General features: G+C 43.0%; 1 protein-coding gene across 1 annotated transcript in view; it reads right to left on the reverse strand.

Moving 5' to 3' along the window:
• LOC309564405 (uncharacterized protein) overlaps positions 1–27,439 on the reverse strand; it is a 338,567-nt gene that overhangs the window by 9,443 nt on the left and 301,685 nt on the right. Inside the window, 8 exon segments of the mRNA XM_082269033.1 lie at positions 4,019–4,252; positions 4,361–5,008; positions 10,054–10,192; positions 11,236–11,370; positions 20,646–20,764; positions 21,041–21,523; positions 21,701–21,754; positions 25,424–25,565. Of these exon segments, the coding sequence (XP_082125159.1) occupies positions 4,019–4,252; positions 4,361–5,008; positions 10,054–10,192; positions 11,236–11,370; positions 20,646–20,764; positions 21,041–21,523; positions 21,701–21,754; positions 25,424–25,565 (1,954 nt within the window).

The following is a 27,439-nucleotide window of genomic DNA, read 5'->3' on the forward strand; positions in this document are numbered from 1 at the left end:
TATTTTTGCAAAATTGTCGCTCTTTTTTTGTTTATAGCGCGTGATCAAAAAATCGCACAGGTGATCAAATACCACCAAAAGAAAGCTCTGTTTGTGGGAAAAAAAGGACGTCAAATCCGTTTAGGTACAGCGTCGCACGACCGCGCAATTGTGCGTTAAATTCACGCAGTGCCGAATCGCAAAATACCCCCTGGTCGGAATGGGGGTAAAATCTTCCGGGGCTTAAGTGGTTAACCACTTTAAGAGCGAAAGGATTTGCCACCTTCCTGACCAGGCCCTATTTTGCGATTCGGCACTGCGTTAATTTAACGGACAAATGAGCGGACATGCAACACTGTACCCAAATAAAATTGATGCCCTTTTTTCCCCCCACAAATAGAGCTTTCTTTTTGTGATATTTGATCACCTCTGTGGTTTTGAGATTTTGCGCTATAAACAAAAAAAAGAGCAACAATTTTGGATATATATATATATATATAATTTATTACTTTCTGCTTCAAAACATTCCCCAAAAAAAAAAAAATCTAATTTTTATTCATTTTAGGCCAAGTTGTATTGTGTGACAATTTTGAAAAAATAAATATATATATATATATATATATATATATATATATATATATATATATATATATATATTACTTTCTGCTATAAAACATTCCCAATAATGAAGAATTTAAAAAAATAAAATTTTTAGGCCAATTTGTATTCTGCTACAGATTTTTGGTAAAAAAAAAATCCCAAAAAAGCGTATATTAATTGGTTTGCGCAAAAGTTATAGCGTTTACAAACTACGGGATAGATTTTTGGACTTTTTATTTTTTGTTGTTTTTATTAGTAATGGTGGCGATCAGCGATTTTTAGCGGGACTGCGACATTGCGACGGACAAATCTGACACTAAGTGACACTTTTTGGGGACCAGTGACACCAATACAGTGATCAGTGCTAAATAATATGCACTGTTACTGTATAAATGACGCTGGCAGGGAATGGGTTAATGCTGGGGGTAATCAATGGGTTAAGTTTGCTCCTAAATTGTGCTTACTAACTGTGGGGGGGGGGGGCTCTGTAAAAGGCACACAGAGATCGGTGTTTCAGCTTAGCTGAGACACACGATTTTATTGTACCTGTCTGACAGGAGAGCTGTCTGCTTTGTTTACATAGGCAGGCGGCTCTCCTGTCAGTTTCCCTGAAGATTGCGGGAGGACGACGGCAATCGTTCCCACTCCTCCCGCGGTCTGGCTCCCGCTGGGTCTAATCCCATGTCTATGTCTTTATGGTGGGTAAAAATATACTAAGTATATTACACGCGCCAAGTGAGGAAACCTGTAAGGTATAAAAGGGCCTAGAAATATAAAATTTAAAGTGAAATAAATAAATTGTGATGTATATGAAAAGTGAGTTGCAGCTGCTATAGTAAAGTGCGAGTGCTAATGGTGAATGAAGTAATCAGTGGGTAAGTGATTACCTATAGCGCTTGCTACAAATTAATAAACAATCTAATAGATTTTATATTATAACAATATAAATAACTTACTATAAATAGTGACAATAAAAGTGCTTAATAGATATAAATGTTGAAAAATAAGTAAAAAATTAATGCTCTGAAGAAGTCTAGCCAATGACGAAACACGTTAGTGGAACGCACGTCGTGACGTCATACGAGCTTAGTGGAACGCAAGCCGGAACTACCGCTCTCCACTCGCAGCTCACATGTATATTCACTTTCAAAAAAACATTTTTTTTTTCTTTTAAATATATTCACTTTCAAAAAAAATATATATCTTAAAGCGGAGTTCCACCCTGGGAATACTTTTTTAATAAAAATACCCCCGGGACAGTCAGGGCTAGTACATTCCACAATGGCTAGCCTCTGATCTGTCCCGGGTTGCACTTACCTTTTAGGAGAAATACTTACCTTGAAAAAGTATTGTCCAGCGCTGCCATCTCAGGTGTGGGCAGCTTGAAGCCAGCGCGATCCTCTTCTGCGTCCTCTTCCGTCTTCTTGGGTCCCACGATGCACTGCACCGGCCCTGCAGGTCACTTCTGGTGCGCGCGCGTCATCCCTCCACAGCTTCTGGGCATGCCCAGAAGCTGTTTAGAAGGGATGACGCGCGCGCACCGGAACTGACGTCGGGGCCGGTGCAGGCGCATTGATTCGTGGGAGCGATGACGTTCAGCTCCCAGGAATCATTGCAAATCCAGGAAGTGACGAATCACCGTGGCCGCCGAGGGGAGGAAGAAGGAAGTAAGGTAAGTATATACGAGGTAAGTAAAAAAAAAATTGCGATTATCCATTTGTTTTTCAGGTGACCCGGAGCGAGAAGATGGAGGTAAGTTTAAATTTAGGGTGGAACTCCACTTTAAAGTTCATGTGCACAAACAATAATAAATGAACAGTCCATTAAATGATGCAAAAAAACACCAACAGTGACTTCTTGATGAAAAATGTCCAAAAGAATATGTATATATTTAAAGTGCAGGTACTTTCTCTCTTGCCCTGGTGTCCCTTCACTGTGGAAGATAAATAAATTTCACACTCCCCAGAAAACGTGGGTCCTATATGCCTTATGACACTAGTACCAATCGTGCTTAAATGACCCTCTCCAGGTCAGGGTGCGTTCCCTCCTGGCGTAAAGAGCTATCCCTCTGCAGTACCACTCTTACTGCTGGTAGCCTCCAAATCGGGTGCCTTTCCTTCACAGACCTGCTCCTTCTTGCAATAGCAATCCTCCTGTTAATCACCTCCAATCAAGGGGGTTGTATAAAAGAAAAAAATCCGGATAGTGCAGTACCGTTTTGAAGTGGTTTATTATTGCACACAGCCCCGGTCAATCCAGCAAATACATTCCCAATGGGGTGATAAAAACAGGTGTAAAAACAAGAAGATCCAATAAAAACAGGTAAAAAACAATAAATACGGTGAGAAAACAGTGAGAAACAATGCAGAAAAACGAAAAAACGCCGTCATACATGTGAGCTGCGAGTGGAGAGCGGTAGTTCCGCCTTGCGTTCCACTAAGCTCGTATGACGTCACGACGTGCGTTCCACTAACGCGTTTCGTCATTGGCTAGACTTCTTCAGAGCATTAATTTTTTACTTATTTTTCAACAATTATATCTATTAAGCACTTTTATTGTCACTATTTATAGTAAGTTATTTATATTGTTATAATATAAAATCTATTAGATGGTTTATTAATTTGTAGCAAGCGCTATAGGTAATCACTTACCCACTGATTACTTCATTCACTATGTCTTTATGGACCTTGCTTTATACACTGGTGCGCAGTAATGTTGGAACAGGAAGGGGCCATCCCCAAGCTATTCCCACATAGTTGGGCGCATGAAATTGTCCAAAATGTCTTGGTATGCTGATGCCTTAAGCGTTCTCTTCACTGAAACTAAGGGGCCAAGCCCAACCTCTGGAGAACAACCCCACACCATAATCCTTCCTCCACCAATTTGATCTGGACCAGGGCACAAAGCAAGGTCCATAAATACATAGATGAGCGAGTTTGGGGTGGAGGAACTTGACTGGCCTGTCTTGGTAGAACACCTTTAGGATGAATTGGAGCGGAGACTGCGAGCCAGGACTTCTTGTCCAACATCAGTGCCTGACCTCAGAAATGCGCTTCTGGAAGAATGGTCAAACATTCCAATAGACACACTCCTAAACCTTGTGGACGAAGACTGGGATGCCATTGAAGTTCATGTGCGGGTAAAGGCAGGCGTCCCAATACTTTTGGTAATATAGCGTGAATGAGCACAAAATGCTATTATACTACAGAAGAAAAACTCCACTAAAATCTAATCCTGTTTTATTCATACAAAGACTCAACACATATGATGGTCGTTTAAAGCACACCTGACTGGTGGACTCCTAATTCAACATTTGTCTCTGGTGATTTTCCACACTCTGTATATCATTAACGAAGATCACCTGTGTGAACTCTCTGTTGTCTAATAAAGTCTTCTTTCTGAAAAAAACATTTCCCACACTTCATAAATCAATAAGGACGCTCCCCTGTGTGAATTCTCTGGTGTCTAACAAGGTGATTTTTCTTAGTGAAGGATTTCCCGCACTGTGTACATGAAAAAGGACGCTCACCCGTGTGAATCCTCTGGTGTTCAACAAGGTGATCTTTCTTAGTGAAGAATTTTCCGCATTCTGAACATGAATAGGGACGCTCACCTGTGTGAATCTTCTGGTGTCTAACAAAGTCTCCTTTCTGAGAGAAACCCTTTCCGCACTCTGTACATGAAAAAGGACGCTCACCCGTGTGAATCCTCTGGTGTGCAACAAGGTGATCTTTCTTAGTGAAGAATTTTCCGCATTCTGAACATGAATAGGGACACTCACCCGTGTGAATCCTCTGGTGTTTAACAAAGTCTCCTTTGTGAGAGAAACCCTTCCCGCACTCTGTACATAAATAAGGGTGCTCACCCGTGTGAATTCTCTGGTGTCTAACAAGGTGATCTTTCTTAGTAAAGGATTTTCCGCACTCTGCACATAAATAAGGACGCTCACCCGTGTGAATTCTCTGGTGTATAAGAAGGTGATCTTTCTTAGTGAAGAATTTTCCGCACTCTGAACATGAATAAGGAAACTCACCCCTGTGAATTCCCTGGTGTCTAACAAACTCTCCTTTGTGAGAGAAACCCTTCCCGCACTCTGTACATGAATAAGGACGCTCACCTGTGTGAATCATATGGTGTTTAAAAAAGTCTCCTTTTTGAGAAAAACATTTCTCGCACTCGGCACATGAATAAAGACGCTCACCTTTGTGACTTCTCTGGTGTACAAGAAGCATTTCTTTGTCAGTGAAACATCTCCCGCACTCTGAGCATAAATAAAAATGCTCACCTGTGTGAATACTTTTGTTTTCAGTAAAAACGTTCCCGTACTCTGAACATGAGAATAGATTGTCACCTGGGTAAACCCCTTCACGGGGTAAGGAAGATTCCTTGGGATTAGAAGGATCTGTTGATCTATCTGCAGTGTGAGATCCTAAATAGATATTTGCAATCATAGTATGTGATTGGTGAGAAGATTCCCCCTGATCAGAGGGATCCATTGATGTCTCCGGACAGGAAGGTCTGTGATGGATATTTTGTGTATTTGGATTTCCTCCTGGAGGATCCTGTGTGATGACATTATCTTCTGACTTACAATCAGCAGATAATAGAAGATGTCTCTCAGAGGAATTCCCGACATCACATCCATCTGTTGGAAAACAATGTTTAAATAAATGTAATAAGAGTCCTGTATTTTGGTCTAGCAGTCAATTGTTGTAGAGTTCTTGCATTAAAAAGGGTACAATTACAACACTAATATATGACAACATAACAGATCGAGGATACAAAACAACTATGGTACACTGGGTAAAATTGTTTTGTGCATCTTTAGCTACACCGTTTTTCAGAAAAATGACGTTATATTGAGGAATGGAGATGGACCTTTCATATGGTGTACAGTATCTCCTCCTCATTTGTTGGGAACATGACATTATATTGAGGAATGGAGATTGACCTTTCATATGGTGTACAGTATCTCCTCCTCATTTGGTGGGAACATGACATTATATTGAGGACCAGACATGGACATTTCATATGGTGTACATGGTCATATGGTCATATGGTGACCGAGGATGCCGATGTGAACTTACACTTACCTATTGATCTCTTATAAAAACATTGGCAGCAATTTAATTTGTGCTTGCTCTATTACTACACTGCTTCGGTAGCCGCACATTACAGGACTTTTTTTTAAAAAATTTGGGCCTACTCGGATCCCTGTGGGACCTGCTGCTCGCGGGTTCGCGGCACTTCTTTCTTCTTCAACTAAAGCTGTAGCCTAAAACTTGCTGAGGCCTTAGTTCACGCATCCTCTAAATGATTTCTTACTGGTAACTTTTATCAGGTTTTTAACTTTTACAGCTCTCTGGCCCATTCGGGTTCTCAAAGTGGTGAACCCATATGTTCCAAGTCTTTGACCCCTGAAGATTGGTTTTTCAACCGAAACGCGCAGGGTCCTTCCTCACCATACACACCCCCGAGTTCCTTTCAACCCTTGGACCATCCTGCATGAGCCGTGATTTGCATGTAATTTTATACAAATGTTTTTGGTCTATCTCCATCACAATTTTAATGTATAATTAATAAAAGTTATTGTATTTATGCTTTTTGAAAACTATTGTTATTGTCTTTTTCTTTGGGTGTCCAGTTGCCTACACAGTCCCACCTCCATTGGGGGATTCCCTCTTTTCCTTCATATGGTGTACAGTATCTCCACCTAATTTGCTGGGAACATGACATTATATGGAGGAATGGAGATGGACCTTTCATATGGTCTACATTATCTCCTCCTCATTTGTTGGGAACATGACGATATATTAGGGAATCGAGATGGACCTTTCATATGGTGTACAGTATCTCCAACCCCTTTGTTGGGAACATGACATTATATTGAGGAATGGAGATGGACCTTTCATATGGTGTACAGTATATTCTCCGCATTTGTTGGGAACATGACGTTATATTGAGGAATGGAGATGGACCTTTCATATGGTGTACAGTATTTCCTCCCCATTTGTTGGGTACATGACGTTATATTGAGGAATGGAGATGGACCTTTCATATGGTGTACAGTATCTCCTCCTCATTTGTTGGGAACATGACGTTATATTGAGGAATGGAGATGGACCTTTCATATGGTGTACAGTATTTCCTCCTCATTTGTTGGGTACATGATGTTATATTGAGGAATGGAGATGGACCTTTCATATGGTGTACAGTATCTCCTTCTTATTTGTTGGGAACATGATGTTATATTGAGGAATGGAGATGGACCTTTCATATGGTGTACAGTATCTCCACCTCATTTGTTGGGAACATGATGTTATATTGAGGAATGGAGATGGACCTTTCATATGGTGTACAGTATCTCCTTCTTATTTGTTGGGAACATGATGTTATATTGAGGAATGGAGATGGACCTTTCATATGGTGTACAGTATCTCCTCCTCATTTGTTGGGAACATGACATTATATTGATGGACCTTTCATATGGTGTACAGCAAACATTACTAAATGGCGGACTGGGGAACGAGTCACTGTTCTATCCAGATCGGCCACGGTCCCGCCATTTAGGAGCCCTCTCAGCTGCCCTCACTGCTGTCATTCTCATTGACCCAATATCGAAGACAGGACAGCTCCATATGAACAGTGGGAGGCACATCAGTCTAGAGCTGACATCGGAGGCAGGGCAGCATTGGATGAATGGCGGGAGGATGACATCAGAGGCAGTACAGCTCCAGATGGAGGGCGGGAGCTGCCAAGTTAACTTTTCAAATTAAGCAGGTGCTTGCCTCCTAGCAACCAATCACAAGTTGGTTATCAGGAAAATTTGTACAGCTCCTGCCTCCTTCTGGACCTGTCTTGCCTCTGATGTCATCCTCCCCCCATCCATGCAGAGCTGTCCTGCTGCTGATGTCAGCTCTAGACTGATGTGCCTGCTGCCTTGTGTTGGTAGGACATTACAGAGAGCCGTCACTGCTGTGAAGGATGTGGGGGAAGCTGAGGATAATGTGAAGGGGAGCAGAGGACAGGAATCTGATAGAGAGGAGAGCTGAGGACTAGAATGTAAAGGAGGGAGCTAAGGGCAGGAATGGAGAAGGGGGTGATATAAGGGGGGGGGGGGGTGAGATAGGAATGTAAAGGGGGCAAAAACATGAATATGAAGGAGGAGGGGGCTTATACAAAGCGAAAGGGGTGGTTTGAAGATAGGGATGTAAGGGGGGGGGGGTGATATGAAGGCGGCAGAAGACATAATGTGAAGGAGGAGGGGGCTGATATAAAGGGGGTAGAGAACAGGAATGTGAAGGGGAGGCGATATTAATTGGGGGAGTGATGTGAAGGGGGGGACTGTGATATAAAGGGGTGATTTTGATGTAAAGGGTAGGGAACTGTGATGTGAAGGGGGGCTGTGATGTGCAGGGTTGTAATATAAAGAATCTTAGGCTAGGTTTATATCATTGATACCTGTGTTCTGCATTTAGGCAGCCCATTAAAATCTTACATGCAGAAAACGCAAAAAAAAAAGAAGTCCCTGACCCTTTTGTTTAAATTGCGCTGCACCAAGCTGCTATGGTGCTCATAAAAACGTGCGGCGTATGCTGATGCTTCAAGGTGCCATTAGGATTTAAACTTAAAATTTTAGTGACTGGATCTCTCTGAGTTTTAATTCAATACCCCTGTTGTACAGTATCTTCTCCTCATTTGTTGGGAACATAACATTATATTGAGGAATGGAGATGGACCTTACATATGGTGTACAGTATCTCATCCTCATTTGTTGGGAACATGACGTTATATTGAGGAATGGAGATGGACCTTTCATATGGTGTACAGTATCTCCTCCTCATTTGTTGGAAACATGATGTTCTATTGAGGAATGGAGATGGACCTTTCTTATGGTGTACAGCAGGGATCCTCAAACTACGGCCCTCCAGCTGTTGCGGAACTACACGTCCCATGAGGCATTGTAAAACTCTGACATTCACAGACATGACTAGGCATGATGGGAATTGTAGTTCCTGAACAACTGGAGGGCCATAGTTTGAAGACCCCTGGTGTACAGTATCTCCTCCTCATTTATTGGGATTATGACGTTCTACTGAGGAATGGAGATGGAGCTTTATATATGGTGTTCAGTATCTCCTCCTCATTTGTTGTGAACATGACGTTATATTGAGGAATGGAGATGGACCTTTCTTATGGTATACAGTATCTCCTCCTCATTTGTTGGGAACATGACGTTATATTGAGGAATGGAGATGGACCTTTCATATGGTGTACACCAGGGATCCTCAAACTACGGCCCTCCAGCTGTTGCGGAACTACACGTCCCATGAGGCATTGTAAAACTCTGACATTCACAGACATGACTAGGCATGATGGGAATTGTAGTTCCTGAACAACTGGAGGGCCATAGTTTGAAGACCCCTGGTGTACAGTATCTACTCCTCATTTGTTGGGAACATGACGTTCTATTGAGGAATGGAGATGAACCTTTCATAGGTGTACAGTATCTCCTCATTTGTTGGGATTATGACGTTCTACTGAGGAATGGAGATGGAACTTTATATATATATATATATATGGTGTTCAGTATCTCCTCCTCCTTTGTTATATGGACCTTTCATATGGAGTACAGTATCTCCTCCTCATTTGTTGGGATTAGGACCTTCTATTGAGGAATGGAGATGGACCTTTCATATGGTGTACAGCAGCCTTTTTCAACCAGGGTGCCTTAAGGCTTCTGTAGGGGGTGCCTTGACAATATGCCTAAAAATTATACAAAAATTGTATACAAGCCAACGGATGGATGAAGCCTGCCTTTTAGTTATACAAAGCCACAGGTTTTCATTTCATTTGTTGGGAACATGACATTATATGGAGGAATGGAGATGGACCTTTCATATGCTGTACAGTATCTCCTCCTCATTTGTTGGGAACATGACGTTATATTGAGGAATGGAGAGGGACCTTTTTATATGGTGTACAGTAACTACAATCCCTTTGTTGGTAACATGATGTTGTATCTAGGAACAAAGATGGGCTGATAGTTGCCAATATCAGAGAACTATTCTAAATATTGCCTGCCAGCAAAGTAAAAATGCATTACTGACTAACGAGTATGCAGAGAATAGAGAACAGTTGAGGACCCCATTCCTGCATCCCTGCCTGATGAAACCCAGCAAACTTTCTTGTGCTAATCCTCTTCACTACCAAAATACACTACACAATAAATATGAATAGGGTTGTTCTAGAGAAGAAAAAAAATGGCAGGAGGAGAGTCCAGTAAAGTAAACGGCAAGTTGTCCCAATTTTGCTGTCCTCCCAACTTGGCTGGTCTTCCATTTATAATTCAGTTTTATCTTATCTAAGGATGCAAAGATCCGCTAATTATCTCAAAAGTTTTGCCTAAACCACATATGTTACATTTAAAAGTAAACTGAAACTGTAAATTATTTCTTCCATAGCTTCACCTACCTGTGTTGATAGGTGGAGAAATTTCATCCTGTTCACTTTTTATCACCCCAACCTCCGTCGTGGATATCTGATCACCCCCCACATACGTCTCTACTTCTTCCTCTTTAACCTCAGCTTTTATATGAATCCTTTCTTCACCCTAAACTCCAAAATAATAGAAAACATCTATGAAAGCTGAATTCACGGCAGATAAAATAGACAAATGAATATGGAGCTCAGCATTCATTAATCCACCTTTAAGACCAGTAGGTGTCACTGAGCTACAGCAGAGCAAAATCAGGTCTCCTGCTGATTTTTCGTGAGCCCAGGGGGGCAGGGACACAGCCCCTGAACGCTCATCATCATTCCAGCCTGGACTCACAGGGTCTTAGAACAGAACCATGTCATTCAACATGTGCCCATCATCAAGAGGAACACAAGTAAAAAAAATGACCCATGCGGTCTCATGACCAGGCCAAAACTCACACAGAAGAAAAGTGTGAATATTGATAAAAACAATAAAAGTGAAAGGTGCTCCAAGGGGGAACTCGAAATGGGAAGGGTGAGTAGAGGCAACATTTTAGATGTAGAAGTAAAGGTTAAAACAAGAGAATAGAAGAATGTCATCTCACAAAGTTCAGAATTACTTCTGTGTTCTATACACCGTGTCCACCTACCTGATGATGGTGAGGGATGGTGTGATCTTCCTGTGTGGAATCCCGGGAATACAGAGGACGAGGACATCTCTCTGGAGGGTTCCCATTACTGGATCCATCTACCTGATGATGGTGAGGGATGGTGTGACCTTCCTCTGTGGAATCCCGGGAATACAGAGGACGGGGACATCTCTCTGGTGGGTTCCCATTACTGGATCCATCTGTAGGAAACACACACACTGACTGAATACATTGTTTCTATGTGTTTATCAGATGATGGGGGATCTAGGTGGACCCTCCGTACTGCTCTCTCCTTTACAATAAAGTCTCCTCTTACCCGGTGATGTGAGGGGCGGCTGATTCTCCATCATGACGTCCTTGTAGAGATCCTTGTGTCCTTCTAAATACTCCCACTCCTCCATGGAGAAATAGACAGTGACATCCTGACACCTTATAGGAACCTGACACACACAATGATACAGTCACCATCCAGACACATCCCTTGTCTGTTACTGGATAATGTCCCAGAATTCCCGGCACCGCTCACCTCTCCTGTCAGCAGCTTAATGATCTCATTTGTGACTTCTAAAATCTTCTTGTCATTGCTTCTCTTGGGTTTCAGCAAATGAGGGGAAGGCACCGTGATGGTTAGAGGTTCACCAGACTTCACCGGAGGAAAACTCTGCATTGAAAGGGCAACAATAATGTCATGTGACCTCCCAGAATACTCCAATGCACTATTCCCAACACCCACGTATCTGTAGAAATGGCTGTGTGTATAAGTGGGTGCTGAAACGACCACCGGCTTGAACTGTGAATAGTCAGAGCGGGAAATGTCACCAGCACACCATGGATCTCCAGAATGGTTCCAAAGCTTTATTCAGTGATCACATTGTTACAGCAAACAGCAATATTTTGGAGTCACGCAGGACCCCTTCATCGTCACATGCCTGTTGAAGGAGTCATGTGTGGCCCCGAATAGTTGTTTTTTGCTGTAATGATGTGATCGCTAAATAAAGCTTTGGACCCATTCTGGAAATCCATGGTGTGCTAGTGACTTTTTTCATTCTCCCAGAATCCTCTTCACCTCTACGGTCAGGTCTGTGTTTTTTTAATAGAGATAAGAGTGATGTCATGTGACCTCCCAGAATCCTCCTCACCTCTCCGCTCAGGTCTGTGTTTTATTAATAGAGATAAGAGTGATGTCATGTGACCGCCCAGAATCCTCCTCACCTCTCCGGTCAGGTCTGTGTTTTATTAATAGAGATAAGAGTGATGTCATGTGACCGCCCAGAATCCTCCTCACCTCTCCGGTCAGGTCTGTGTTTTATTAATAGAGATAAGAGTGATGTCATGTGACCTCCCAGAATCCTCCTCACCTCTCTGGTCAGGTCTGTGTTTTAATAATAGAGATAAGAGTGATGTCATGTGACCTCCCAGAATCCTCCTCACCTCTCCGGTCAGCAGGTAAATGATCTCCAGGGTGAGGTTCAATATCCTTTTAAACATATGATGCGAGTCCTTGTCCATCCTCATTGATGACATCATGTGATCCATACGAGACTCTGATCTCTGTAGACAGATATTGTAGTGGCCTCGCAGATCATTATAACAAGACAAGTAGAGATTAATTTTAAAGGTTAAGTACTCCTTTGTAGCATGTTACACGCTAAACCCATGTTTAAGGTGTTCCAAACTTCCCCTTCCTGTGACAGCGGTTAGAGGCTCTCCTCCCCGCACCCTCTGTCTCATTTTAAAATTGGTGTGGCTGCGTAGGGATCAGCTCGCACAGCCATGTCATTCATTCACAACAATCTTTGAATGAGAAAACTACAAGCCCTGTCTTCCACTGATGAGCGCCCTCTTAGTTTATTGACACTAGAGATGGGCTCGAGCATGTTTAAGTTCCCACGTGCCCGATCCCACCAACAAGGAGCCAACACTGCACTTCACTAATCACAGGCACAGAGATATTTCCTGATCAGCAGCTGCACAGATCGGGAAAAGTCTGAATGCCTGTGATTAGCGAAGTGCAGTGCTGGCTTCCTGGCGGGGTCGGGCACGTGGCAACTCAAACAGACCCGAGCCCATCTCTAGAGTCAATGAACTAAGAAGGCGTTCATCAGTGGAAGACAGGGCTTGTAGTTTTCTCATTCACAAATTGTTGTGAATGAATGACATGTCCGCGCAAGCTGATCACCGTGCAGCCACGCCAATTTTGAAATGAGACAGAGGGGGCGGGGAGGAGAACCTGCACCCGCTGTCACAGGAAGGGGAAATTTGGAGCATGTTACACCCTAAACACGGGTTTAACATTTTTTCTGGGTGTAAACATACAATAATATCTTATTACCTCTTAGATTGTAAGCTCTAACGAGCGGAGCCCTCTGATGCCTCCTGTATAAAAGTGTATTGTATTTGTAGTGTCTACCCTCAAGTTGTAAAGCACTGCGTAAACTGTCGGCACTATATAAATCCTATATAATCATAATTACCTCCTCTGCTGCCAGTACCAACAATGTCTCCTCTCTACTTCCTCCCGACTCAACTTTTAGCGGGAACTTCCTTTATATAACCTTACATCACTTCCTGTTTGTATATTACCTCACTTCCTGTCTAAATGTCACTTCCTTCCTGCAACTGACATCACTTCCTCCTTGTTTGTGGTTCCACTTCCTGTTTCTGACTAATGATCGTGTTTTTTTTTTTTTTTTTAATACTTTTACATTTTTATTGGAATTTTAATTTAACAATTTCAACATTAACATTTACAATTATTTGGTTCTTCTGACTCATTGCTTGGTACATGTAACAACTGTTAGGAAAATTACAAAAATTACAGGAGTACCAAATCCGCTTACAGATAGTTCCCATTAGGGGTAGGCGGATTGGGTATGCTGTGTTTTATTTAATTTTATATATATATATATAAATATATATATATATATATATATATATATATATATATATATATATATATATATATATATATATAACACTCTACAGGTAGGTGCTGGGTAAATGTATAGTGGGCTTTGTCTGCCTAACAGCAGGTCCATGATTTCTTTTAGTAGGGTGTCATGGTTTCCAGGTGTGCCTGCTGAAGGGGGAGTCTCCCCACTGGCTCTGTGAGAGGCTTCTCATAGGGCAGTGGAGGAAACCCAATCAGGGATACATTCAGGCTTGTAACTACCCCAGAAGGCAGATTCTGCCGCAAAGGATTCTGGGAGTGGGTATAAGTTTGGGGGAGTGCATGACTCATTGTCTTTGGCGAGAAGCAGAGTCCCAGGAGGGAGAGTATGGCTGTCTCTCCTCCTGTCTGAGGAAGTTGGATGTCTCGGGGTGTCGCCTGAGAATCCAGAGAGCGCTGAGTTGAGCTGAGGGGATCCGGTGTGCCGAGAACCAGCGGAGAGCGAGAGGGGTCCAGTCCCAGGAAAGCCTACACAGGTCGTGAGTACTGAGGATTGCCCCCGGGGGTCTGCCTGAAGTGTTAAAGGAGACCACTCCGGAAGAGGTTCTGGGATCCAGTGTCAGCTAGCTGTAAAGGGGGTACCTAGGTGGAGAACCCTGAAGTGACAGAGGGGGTACCTAGTCAGTGGACCCAGAAGATCTAAACGTGTAAAGGGCGTGCCTGCAGTTTGGGCCCTGAATTGTACAGAGTACCAGTTGAGAGTTGCAGCCATACAGGATTTCACAACAAGCCACCTTAAGCCAGTGCAAGGCTGGAGGGAGAAGTCAGTGACTTTGCAGTGCAGCGGTGTCAGTAGTTCAATACTCCACAGTCCTGAGTCTTCTGGACATGAAGTCGAGGTTTCAGCACTTCCAAGTTACAGTGTGTTCTAAGCGTCACTGAGCGTTGGCTGGCGTCAAGGCAGCGTTAACAGAAATTTTTCTGGATAAAGTCCCAAGTTGTACTTGGTTGAGCCTAAAGGAGTATCCCACTCATTCCCTTCTCCCATCCCCTAAAACCACAATAAAACAACCAAACAAAGATGCCGGAGTTGTCAATGTGTCAGTTCTCACACCCAGGGCCGCAGCTCACATGGGCTGGAGAGGTCACCGGTATCAATGGCAGACCTACCACAGGCCACAGGCCTGGAAACCTTGCTACATATACTGTATGTATGTATGTATGTATATATGTATATATATATATATATATATATATATTTTTTTTTTTTTTTTTTTTTAATTTGTATTTTTTTTTTTGTATTGTGCTTTTTTATCTCTGCATTTCACTGTTGTCTTTTTGTTCCACTCAATATAATAGGAAAAGATCTCCACCTTGACAGTAAAGTGGTTAAAGGGGAAGTCTGGTCTATTATTAGTATGTGAATATTATAAGATAACACTGCAATGGTTTAAAAAATAAGAACCAACAGATCCCGTAAAAAAGATTGCAGGTAAAAAAAAGCACAGAAAAATGTAGTATGTTAATTCCTTGTCGTGTTTTTCCTTAAAAATATTTTTTTACTCCCTTGCATTGAGTGTTGATGTGTTTGTAAAGCCCTGTACACGCGCTTAGAAAATCGTACGAAAAATACCGCTTTCGAAGCGATCGTACGATAATCTGATCGTTAGTACACAGCTTTCGAGAGCCGATCAGGACACTTCATCCAATATTATCCGATCCGACATCCGCAAAAATGTTTTTCGTACAATAGCGGATCATACGATTTTCGTTTAACCACTTCTGGACCGGAAGGTTTTAGCCCCTTAATGACCATCCATTTTTTGCGATACGGCACTGTGTTAGTTTAACCACTTCTGGACCGGAAGATTTTCCCCCTTAATGACCAGGCCATTTTTTGCTTTATTTTAGCTGACAATTGCTCAGTCGTGCGATGCTGTACCCTAATAAAATTGATGTCCTTTTTTTCCCCACAACTAGAGCTTTCTTTTGGTGGTATTTGATCACCTCTGCGGTTTTTATTTTTTGCACTATAAACAATAAAAGAGCGACAATTCTGGGAAAAACAATATTTTTCACTTTCTGCTATATTTCGTTCCCAATAAAAAAAAAAAAAAAAATGTAAAATCAAATTTTTTCTTCATTTTAGGCCAATTTGTATTCTGCTACATATTTTTGGTAAAAAAAATCCCAATAAATGTATATTGATTGGTTTGTGCAAAATTTATAAATTTATCGCGTCTACAAACTACGAGAAGGATTCATGTAATTTTAATTTATTTTTTACTAATAATGGTGACGATCAGCAATTTGTAGCGGGACTACGACATTGCGGCAGACAGATCAGACCTCTAACTGACATTTTTGACACTTTTGGGGGGGACAAGTGACATTACTACAGTAATCAGTGCTAAAAAATGCACTGTCACTCTACTAATGACACTGGCAGGGAAGGGCTTAACATCAGGGGCAATCAAAGGGTTAAATATGTTCCTAGGGGGTGCTTTCTAACTGTGGGGGGTTGGGCTTTCTACATGAACACAGAGATGTGTGCTCCTAAATAGTTATGAACACAGGGATCCTGTGTTCCTCTTGACAGAACAGTGGTCTGCCGTGTTTACAACGGCAGACCGCCGTTCTGTCTCCATGAGGAGCAATCGCAGGTGCTTGGCAGCAATCACGGCCGCCAGACCCGCTGATCATCTTTCCCTGTCGCGAATGGGCACACGAGCGCTCCACCGCTAAAGGTTCCGCGAAGCGATGTACAGTTAGGTCGTTTCGTGGGACAGAGCCGACTTCGGAAGGGGGTCGTTAAAAGGTTATTCTGTACAGTTGTCCGAGAATGCAATACAAAATGTTACATCACTTCCTAATTTTATTCTGTCCTACGAGAATTTTCGTAACTTTAGTAAACTCTTGTTTCGATAAGAAATTTGCGTGCAAAAAAACCCCAAAAAACGGACGATCTGTCGTCCAATAATCTCATCGTGTGTACCAGGCTTTAGACTCTCCTTTGTTCCGCTGTAACCTAACCACTTCAGATCCGAAAGATTTACCCCCTTTCATGGTCTGCCTTGTTTATATAGGCAGACCGCCGTCCTGCTTGTGTCCTGAAAGATCAGCGGGTTCTGTTGTGTCCAATCACAGTGGAAGCTGATAACCCACGCGCACCAGACCCGGAAGTGCAGAATCACGTACTAGGTACGTGATCTTGCTCAGGAGAGCTGCCTTGCCGCTGTAAATATACAGTATACAGTCGGCAAGCGGATGAGGAGTATTTTGTGAGTAGAAGGAATACGGCATACATGTGTGGTGCATACACGAGTAGCCCCTGGACGACGTCAACGTATGACGAAACACGTAGGGCGGTGCGACGCACGACGTCACCAATCCCGCGAGTCCCGGAAGGACGGGCTATTATGTGCGTGCGGCCAACACGCATGATTTTAGGCATTTTAAAGTGTTCCTTGATGTAAGCGGATTACTTTTTTTATCTTAAATAAACCTGCAATACTACACTGTGTGGAGCTTTGTTTGTTTTGGGTAACCCCATGGATCTGAATTGAGGAGAGAGAGAGGAGCATTGTTGGAGGACCTACGTTGATGACCTAAAGCCCAGACCAAGTTAGGTGATAGATGACCTTTTGTAATTGGAGGACATTGACATCTGGTAAGGGTGAAATTCATCCTTTGGTGGAGGTTTTTTCAATCACCCATTCAAGGTGATGGATGGTAGCAACAATAACTTGGATCATCACACTATTGGGACTTTATTTCAATATTATTTACACATATTGTTTGATTCACGATGCACTTTTGGGCATTGAATAGCGCAATCTTTAGTTATTATCTATTATAGCACACCCAGTATTCACTGTAACTGAAACGCCCCCACTTTTGGCCACAGGTCTTCTTCTCCCATGGACGTCCTTCTTACTTCATTGCCTAAAGTGATTGTAAATCCTCACCTTGTAAAACAACCCATTTGGTTTAAAACAGAAATGAATGTAAAAACATTTGTGTATAGATATATAAAAAAATATTTTTTTAAAAATTAAATTCAAATATATACTTTATATATAGTACTAGTATAGATACTGTATATATAGTATCTCACAAAAGTAAGTACACCCTTCACATTTTTGTAAATATTTTATTCTATCTTTTTATGTGACAACACTGAAGAAATGAAACTTTGCTACAATGTAAAGTAGTGAGTGTACAGCTTGTATAACAGTGTAAATTTGCTGTCCCCTCAAAATAATTCAACACACGGCCATTAATGTCCAACAAAAGTGAGTACACTCCTAAGTGAAAATATCCAAATTGGGCCCAATCAGCCATTTTCCCTCCCTGGTGTCATGTGACTCGTTAGTGTTACAAGGTCTCAGGTGTGAATGGGGAGCAGGTATGGTAAATTTGGTGTTATCGCTCTCACTCTCTCATACTGGTCACTGGAAGTTCAACATGGCTCCTCATGGCAAAGAACTCTCTGAGGATCTGGAAAAAAAGAATTGTTGTTCTACATAAAGATGGCCTAGGCCAGGGATTCCCAAACTACGGCCCTCCAGTTGTTCAGGAACTACAATTCCCATCATGGCTAGTCATGTATGTGAATGTCAATAGTTTTACAATGCCTCATGGGATGTGTAGTTCTGCAGCAGCTGCAGGGCCATAGTTTGGGAATCCCTGGCCTAGGCTACAAGATGATTGCCAAGACTCAAAAACTGAGTTGCAGCACGGTGGCCAAGACCATGCAGTGGTTTAAACAGGACAGGTTCCACTCGGAACAGGCCTCGCCATGGTCAACCAAAGAAGTTAAGTGCACGTGCTCAGCATCATATCCAGAGGTGGTCTTTGGGGAAATAGACGTATGAGTGCTGCCAGCATTGCTGCAGAGGTTGAAGGGGTGGGGGGGGGTCAGCCTATCAGTGCTCGGATCATACGCCGCACACTACATCAAACTGGTCTGTCGTCCCAGAAGGAAGCCTCTTCTAAAAATGATGCACACGGAAGCCCGCAAACAGTTTGCTGAAGACAAGCAGACTAAGGACTTGGATTACTGGAACCATCTCCTGTGCTCTGATGAGCCCAAGGTAAACTTATTTGGTTCAGATGATGTCAACCGTGTGTCGCGGCAACCAGATGAGGAGAACAAAGACAACTGTCATAAAAATAAAGAAAGAAGAACCCAGATATTCTGGAGTAGCGGGAAACTAAACCCCCATGTAGGGGAGTTAGCCCACATTATCTTCTTAAGTTTGGGACTTTAAAGGCTGTGGGGTTGTCATAAACTGGAAAAGCACTCAATATTTAAAATAACATCTTTATTCAAACACCAAAAAAAGACCTAAATTAAATAGAACACCTCTGGGACATTATGTTTCGGTTCATCGGACGCCGCCAAATTGCACCTCAGTCTGTTCCGGAGCTCAGTGATGCCCTGGTCCAGATCTGTGAGGAAATACCCCAGGACACCATCCGTCGTCTCATTAGAAGCATGCCCCGATGTTGTCAGGCATGCACACCAGGGGACCTACAAACTACTGAGGACCATTTTGAGTTGCTGCAATGAGATTTTAGCAAAATGGACGAGCCTGCTGCATCATTTTTTCACTTTAATTTTCGGGGTGTCTTTGAATTCAGTCCTCTGTAGGGTGATAATTTTCATTTCCATCAGACAATGTGACATCCTTTCCTTCCTAACACATAACCCAGTCCATACCAGTATAGATCCTAACACATTACCCAGTCCATATCAGTATAGATCCTAACACATTACCCAGCCCATACCAGTATAGATCCCAACACATTACCCAGTCCATACGAGTGTAGATCCTAACACATTACCCAGTATAGATCCTAACGCATTAGCCAGTCCATACCAGTATAGATCGTAACACATTACCCAGCCCATACCAGTATAGATCGTAACACATTACCCAGCCCATACGAGTGTAGATCCTAACACATTACCCAGTATAGATCCTAACGCATTAGCCAGTCCATACCAGTATAGATCCTAACGCATTAGCCAGTCCATACCAGTGTAGATCCTAACACATTACCCAGTCCATACCAGAATAGATCCTAACACATTACCCAGTCCATACTAGTATAGATCCTAACGCATTACCCTGTCCACACCAGTATAGATCCTAACGCATTACCCAGTCCATACTAGTATAGATCCTAACGCATTACCCAGTCCATACCAGTATAGATCCTAACGCATTACCCAGTCCATACCAGTATAGATCCTAACGCATTACCCAGTCCATACCAGTATAGATTGTAACACATTACCCAGTCCATAATAGTATAGATCGTAACACATTACCCAGTCCATAATAGTATAGATCGTAACACATTACCCAGCCCATACCAGTATAGATCCTAACACATTACCCAGTCCATAATAGTATAGATCCTAACACATTACCCAGCCCATACGAGTGTAGATCCTAACACATTACCCAGTCCACACCAGTATAGATCCTAACGCATTAGCCAGTCCATACCAGTATAGATCCTAACACATTACCCAGTCCATACCAGTGTAGATCCTAACACATTGCCCAGTCCATACCAGTATAGATCCTAACACATTCCCCAGTCCATACCAGTATAGATCCTAACACATTCCCCAGTCCATACCAGTATAGATATCCAGCATGATATTTTTCCCCGTTGAGATCTGATGGGTTTTCAAAGTGTTCCTTTCAGCCGTGTATGAGTGAAATATTACTTCTTCCAGGATATACTCCGTAATAAACTGGTTTTCTTTATCCTACAGTGGTTCTTTGGACGGTTCCACCCATTAAATGTCATCATATATTGTTCAGAAGAATCAGCAGCTATTTTACTTTGATGTCTAATTAGATTTCCTTTATCGGTTATACATTTCCCGCAGTCTGAATGCACTAAGAACGCTTACCCCAGTGTTGTTTCTGGTGTATAAGAAGTAACCTTTTCCCAGTGAAAGTTTTCCCGCACTCTGAACACGAATAAGGACGATCACCCGTGTGAATTTTCTGGTGTTTAACAAGAGAATCTTTCTTGCTGAAACATTTCTCGCACTCTGAACACGAATAAGGATGTTCATCCTTGTGAATTCTCTGGTGTGTAACAAGGTCTCTTTTACAAACAAAAGATTTCCCGCACTCTGAACATAAAGAAGGACCTTCATCCTTGTGAATTTTCTGGTGTTTAACAAGATAATTTTTCTTGCTGAAAAATCTCTTGCACTCTGAACATGAATAAGGACGTTCACCCTTGTGAATTTTCTGGTGTACAACAAGGTCTCTTTTACAAACATAAGATTTCCCGCACTCCGTACATACAAAAGGACGCTCACCTGTGTGGCTTCTCTTATGTTTAACAAGGCTCTCTTTGTAACCAAAAGTTTTCCCGCACTCTGAACATGGATAAGGACGTTCACCTGTGTGTGTTCTCTGGTGTTTAAGAAGTGCCTTTTTTTCAGTGAAAGATTTCCCGCACTCTGAACATAAATGGGGACGCACTCCCGTGTGAATTCTCCGGTGTTCATATAGAGCGCCTTTTCTAGTATAACATTTTCCGCACTCGGTACACGAATAAGGACGCTCACCCGTGTGAATTCTCTGGTGTACAAGAAGATCTTTTTTCTTAGAGAAACATTTCCCGCACTCCGAACAGGAAACCGGACCATCAACCATGTGATAGCTCCGGTGTACAAGTAGTTTTCCTTTGTCGGTTAAACATTTCCCGCACTCCGAGCATGAAATGGGACGATCACCCGTGTAAATTCTCTGATGTCTAAGAAGGTTCTTGTTTTCAGTGCAACATTTCCCGCACACCAAATATGAGAATAGATTTTCACCTCTGTGAACACCTTCATGGTTTAAAGAAGATTCCTTGGGATTAGAAGGATCTGTTGATCTATCTGCAGTGTGGAAGCTTAAACAGATATTTGCAATCATAGTATGTGATTGGTGAGAAGATTCCCCCTGATCAGAGGGATCCATTGATGTCTCCGGACAGGAAGGTCTGTGATGGATATTTTGTGTATTTGGATTTCCTCCTGGAGGATCCTGTGTGATGACATTATCTTCTGACTTACAATCAGCAGATAATAGAAGATGTCTCTCCGAGGAATTCCCGACATCACATCCATCTGTTGGAAAGAAATGTATAAATAAGAGTCTAGCATATCTACCGTGTACAGTATCTCACAAAAGTAAGTACACCCCTAACATTTTTGTAAACATTTTATTATTTTTACGTGACAACACTGAAGAAATGACACTTTGCTACAATGTAAAGTAGTGAGTGTACAGCTTGTATAACAGTGTAAATTTGCTATCCCCTCAAAATAACTCAACACACAGCCATTAATGTCGAAACCTGAAAAATTTTCATGTGGAAAATTGAGCCCAATTAGCCATTTTCCCTCCCCGGTGTCATGTGACTTGTTAGTGTTACAAGGTCTCAGGTGTGAATGGGGAGCAGGGGTGTTTAATATGGTGTTATCGCTCTCACTCTCTCATACTGGGCACTGGAAGTCCAACTTGGCACCTCATGGCAAAGAACTCTCTGAGGATCTGAAAAAAAATAATTGTTGCTCTACATAAAGATGGCCTAGGGCAGGGGTGGGGAATCTGCGGCCCCGAAGTCATCTTATCTGGCCCCCTGTGCTAGAGTGACCAGACGTCCCCAGACTGAGGACACTGTCCCCGCTTTGCATGGCCGATCCTGGGTGGGGGGGGGGGGGGCCCAGGGCCGGCCCTACCATTGGGCTGCCTCCGGAGGGGAAGGGGAGGCCAGGCGCTCTAATTCCCGGGCACTAGAATCACTCTGCATTGATGTGGGCACTAATCACTTTGCATTAAGGGGGCACTAATCACTCTGCATTGATGGGGCACTAATCACTCTGCATTAAGGGGGCGCTAATCACTCTGCATTAAGGGGGCGCTAATCACTCTGCATTGATGGGGGCACTAATCACTCTGCATTAAGTAGGGAACTAATCACTCTGCATTAAGGGGGCACTAAGATCCAGCAGTACCAGCCAGAGCCAGCAATACCCACAGTAGAACCAACAGTACCCACAGCAGTACCAGATAGAACCACAGTATCCACAGCAGTACCAGCCAGAGTTGCCAGCAGTACCAGCCTGAGTCAGCAGTACCAGCCAGCAGGACCCACAGCCCAGTACCAGCCTGAGCCAGCAGTACCCACAGCGTACCAGCCAGCTGTACCCACCAGCAGTACCAGCCAGCTTTACCCCCCGGCAGTTCTTTTCAAAACTTACCACCACAAAGAGTCGACCGCGCTCCAGACTGACCGACGCAAACCTGGAAAAACAGTTGCCAGTAGCAACATCATCAATACCAGCTAACATCACACACCTCACCAAAGAGAAGCAGTTGCAGCCATCACATTAGGGGTGAGTTAAATGTTTGACCAAATATAATAGGCACATTTTTAGGTTGATAATTTTGTACGGCCCCTGAATGATTTTATAAATACCCAAATGGCCCTTGGCAGAAAAAAGGTTCCCCACCCCTGGCCTAGGGTATAAGAAGATTGCCAAGACCCTGAAACTGAGCTGCAGCACGGTGGCCAAGACCATACAGCGGTTTAACAGGACAGGTTCCACTCAGAACAGGCCTCGTTATGGTCAACCAATGGGGTTGAGTGCACCTGCTAAGCGTCATATCCAGAGGTTGTCTTTGGGAAATAGATGTATGAGTGCTGCCAGCATTGCTGCAGAGGTTGAAGGGGTGTGTGGGGGTGGGGGAGGGGTCAGCCTGTCAGTGCTCAGACCATATGCCGCACACTGCATCAAATTTGTCTGCATGGCTGTCATCCCAGAAGGAAGCCTCTTCTAAAGATGATGCACAAGAAAGCCCACAAATAGTTTACTGAAGACAAACAGACTAAGGACATGGATTACTGGAACCATGTCCTGTGCTCTGATGAAACCAAGATGAACTTATTTGGTTCAGATGGTGTCAAGCGTGTGTGGAGGCAACCAGGTGAGGAGTACAAAGATAAGTGTGTCTTGCCTACAGTCAAGCATGGTGGTGGGAGTGTCATGGTCTGGGGCTGCATGAGTGCTGCTGGCACTGGGGAGCTACAGTTCATTGAGGGAACCATGAATGCCAACGTGTATTGTGACATACTGAAGCAAAGCATGATCCCCCCTCTTCACAGACTGGGCCGCAGGGCAGTATTCCAACATGAGAACGACCTCAAACACACCTCTAAGATGACCACTGCCTTGCTAAAGAAGCTGAGGGTAAAGGTGATGGACTGGCCAAGCATGTCTCCAGACCTAAACCCTATTGAGCATCTGTGTGGTATCCTCAAACAGAAGGTGGAGGAGCACAAGGTCTCCAACATCCACCAACTCCTTGATGTCATCATGGAGGAGTGGAAGAGGACTCCAGTGGCAATCTGTGAAGCTCTGGTGAACTCCATGCCCAAGAGGGTTAAGGCAGTACCGGAAAATAAAAAAATGGTGGCCATACAAAATATTGACACTATATTAGGGTCCGAATTTTTGCCTGAATTCACACCTGAACCGAACCCAAAGACACACAGGACCCTTTTGAAATGCAGACCCCGGCCGCCCCGGACATGTGTGAACCAGTTCCATTGACAGCCGTCACACTCACATGTCAAATCCACATCCAATCTGCATATGTGTGAACCCAGCCCGAAGGGAGGACCCTAGAGTTTGAATGGAAATCAATTAATAGCCACTAGGTAAATTGTGCCTTTGATTTTGCCCACCTTCCCAGAGGCAAAACATCCAAAAGGTTACGGGGAATCTGTTTCAAGGAAAATATCTGAACTCCGACCTGACAAGTGGATTATCCACCATGACAATGCTCCTGCACCTGAAGCGTTAAGTGTTTGAGAGTTCCTGGCCCAGGAATCCATTCCGATGCTTTGCAGGGATGAGACACTGAAAGATCGCTTCCTCTGCACACAGCTCTGTGTTGTTTACCAACAAAGGAGCTCTGGGCTGTGATTGCACACAACCGATCAGCACATGAATCATTGGCTGAGACTTGCTGACTGGCTTCCACTGTGTACAATCACAGCGGGTGTCAGGTAGAGGAGCGCCCTAAACCTGGAAGTTGGCAGCGACATATCAGTAGATCGCTTTGCCTACAGTGGCTGCTCGCCCGTACATTGCAGGCATGAGGTCGCCAAGTGGTTAAGGTGACAGCAGTTTCTAGTGTATACAGTAAATAATAAAGAATGCATAAAGTGAGGGGAAAAAAAAGTATTTGAACCCCTGCTGATTTTACCGTTTTACCAAACATTTCGTTTTTTTGTTTTCAATGCAGGGAATTAAATTGTCACGCCTCCTATACCCAGAGGTTATATACTCTGTTCCACAACCAATACTGGGGAAAACCTGCATTTATCAATCGAGGTTTTATAGGGATTTATTGGACTCAAGCGCAGACTTAAGATGTTCTTTTGGTTGAACTCGATGGACACCTCTTATTTCCAATCTCACTAGGATGAGAAATTCTCTCTCAAAAAACATTATTTTTCCATGACAATGGACTAAATAAATTTGTATTTAGGTCATATGATCAGAGTTTATTTGCCGCAAGTGATCATCCTAATGCTTATCGGGAAATGACGACCCCTTCATCTTACAAAGTTGAATCTGTCTTCCCAACTTTGATGGTCTATTAGCAAAGTTGGTAGATGAAGTGCAGATCTGATAATCATCTAATGTTTTTCCTTAAACTACAATCCTTATACTCAGAAATAAAATTAAATTGTGAACTGTTTCTTCCATAGTGCCTATACTTACTATTGTTGATAGGTAGAGAAATTTCATCCTGTTCACTTTTCATAATCATCCCAACCTCCTCTGTAGGTGGCTGATCACCCCCTACATACGTCTCTACTTCTTCTTCTTTAACCTCAGTTTTTATATTAATCCGTTCTTCACCCTACACCCCAAAATAACAAAAAAATCTATTACAGCTGATCTCCAGGTGAATATAAAAGACACAAATGGATTATGTTATGTATTCATCAATACACATTTTTTTTATAATACAAGCAGTGTAAGTACCTGAATGTGATCTGGTAGCAGGCTCTTGCAGGCCCTGTATAGCAGAGCTCAAAGTGAGAAAGAGGGAGGCAGCACTAAGAGCCAATCTGCTGTGCTGACCTGCTAAAATGAGAGGAGCGAGCAGATTGACAGAAAGATGAACTCATCAGTCTGCTGCTTCTCCTTTCTCTGTACAGTCACAGCCTGGGGAGGGACAAGACTGGTAGGTGTTACTGACCTGCTGCAGATAAAAACAAGTTTTTCTACCCATTTCATGTGAGCCCAGGGAGCGCATCTTTACTCCAGGACGACGCCAGTGTGTGACGAAACGCATCAGGCGGAGTAATGTGCTAATATCACTGCACTTCTTAAATCCCGGAAGGGAGGGCATGCATGCTATACCTGGTCGGCTTATGACTATCTATTGTATATTTTTTGCGAACTTGATGTAAGTGCAATTTCTTTAAGTTAGATTAAAGTTTAAATAGTTTTACACTATGGCGATCCTTATATCTTTTTGGGGAACTTCTATGAGCATGACATTCTGAGGGTGGATTTTGTGCTGTACGGGCTTCGTGGAGGGTTCTGGCTGAGAATGAGCTGTGATTATTGCTGCACCTGTGCCATGGGAAATTAATTTACGGTGGGTGTTGCCATCTTCATACACCTCTTGTATGGCTAAAGGCCCTGGCTGGGTATTAGCCACAAGCGATATAGACCTCCCATGATAGGAGGTCCATGCAAGCTGGTAAGCGTGCATTTTTTATGGGGTAAGGTTACACTTTATTTGCGGTGTTGGTTTGGGTTAGTATCACTGGAAGGACAGTTTTCATCTTAATTTAGACTCCTCAGATACCTCATCACTGCTTGCACTGTTAGTGGGTGTAACACAAATTTTTGGTTATCCATTAACACCTTTAAGACCGCCCGCCGCACATTTACTGCGGCAAGCAGGTTCTCCTGCGCGAACCGACGTAACCCCACGTCGGTCGCACGCGTGGTGCTGGTGGGCGTGCTCCCGCCCCCAATAGGCAGCGGGGATGCTGATGCACGGGGCAATCACTCCGCTGAGAGAGAACACCGGTCAGCTGTTGTAAACACAGCTGACCATTCTTCTCTCTGAAATGATCACAGAGCGCCTGTGATCCATCCATATGGGCTCACAGGTCTCTATGGTCATTTCACAAGCCCATCCCCCTCACGGTTAGAAAACACTCCCCTAGGCTCACACTTAACCCTTTGATCACCCACTAGGTTAACCCCTTCCCTGCCATCATTACAGTAATAGTGCATATTTTTAGCACTGATTACTGTAGTAAAGTCACTGGTCCCCCCCAAAAGCGTCAAAAATGTCAGGTGGGGGTCCGATCTGTCCGCCGCAATATCGCAGTCTCGATAAAAATCGCATATCGCGCCATTACTAGTAAAAAAATAAATAAATATTTCCCTAGTTAGTAGACGCAATAACTTTTGCGCAAACCAATCAAAATACGCTTATTGGGATTTTTTTTACCAAAAATATGTAGCAGAAAACAAATTGGCCTAAAAGGATGAAAAATTAAGATTTTTAAATTATTTTTTTTGGAAATGTTTTATAGCTGAAAGTGAAAAAAATATATATATTATTTCTCAGAAATGTCGCTCTTTTTTTGTTTATAGCGCAAAAAAACAAAAACAAAAAAAAAAACCCGCACAGGTGATCAAATACCACCAAAATAAAGCTCTATTTGTGCGGAAAAAAGGGCATCAATTTTATTTGGGTACAGCATC

The sequence above is a fragment of the Pelophylax lessonae genome, assembly GCF_965119305.1.
Source record: "Pelophylax lessonae genome assembly, chromosome: 9".
NCBI classification, from domain to species: Eukaryota; Metazoa; Chordata; class Amphibia; order Anura; family Ranidae; genus Pelophylax; species Pelophylax lessonae.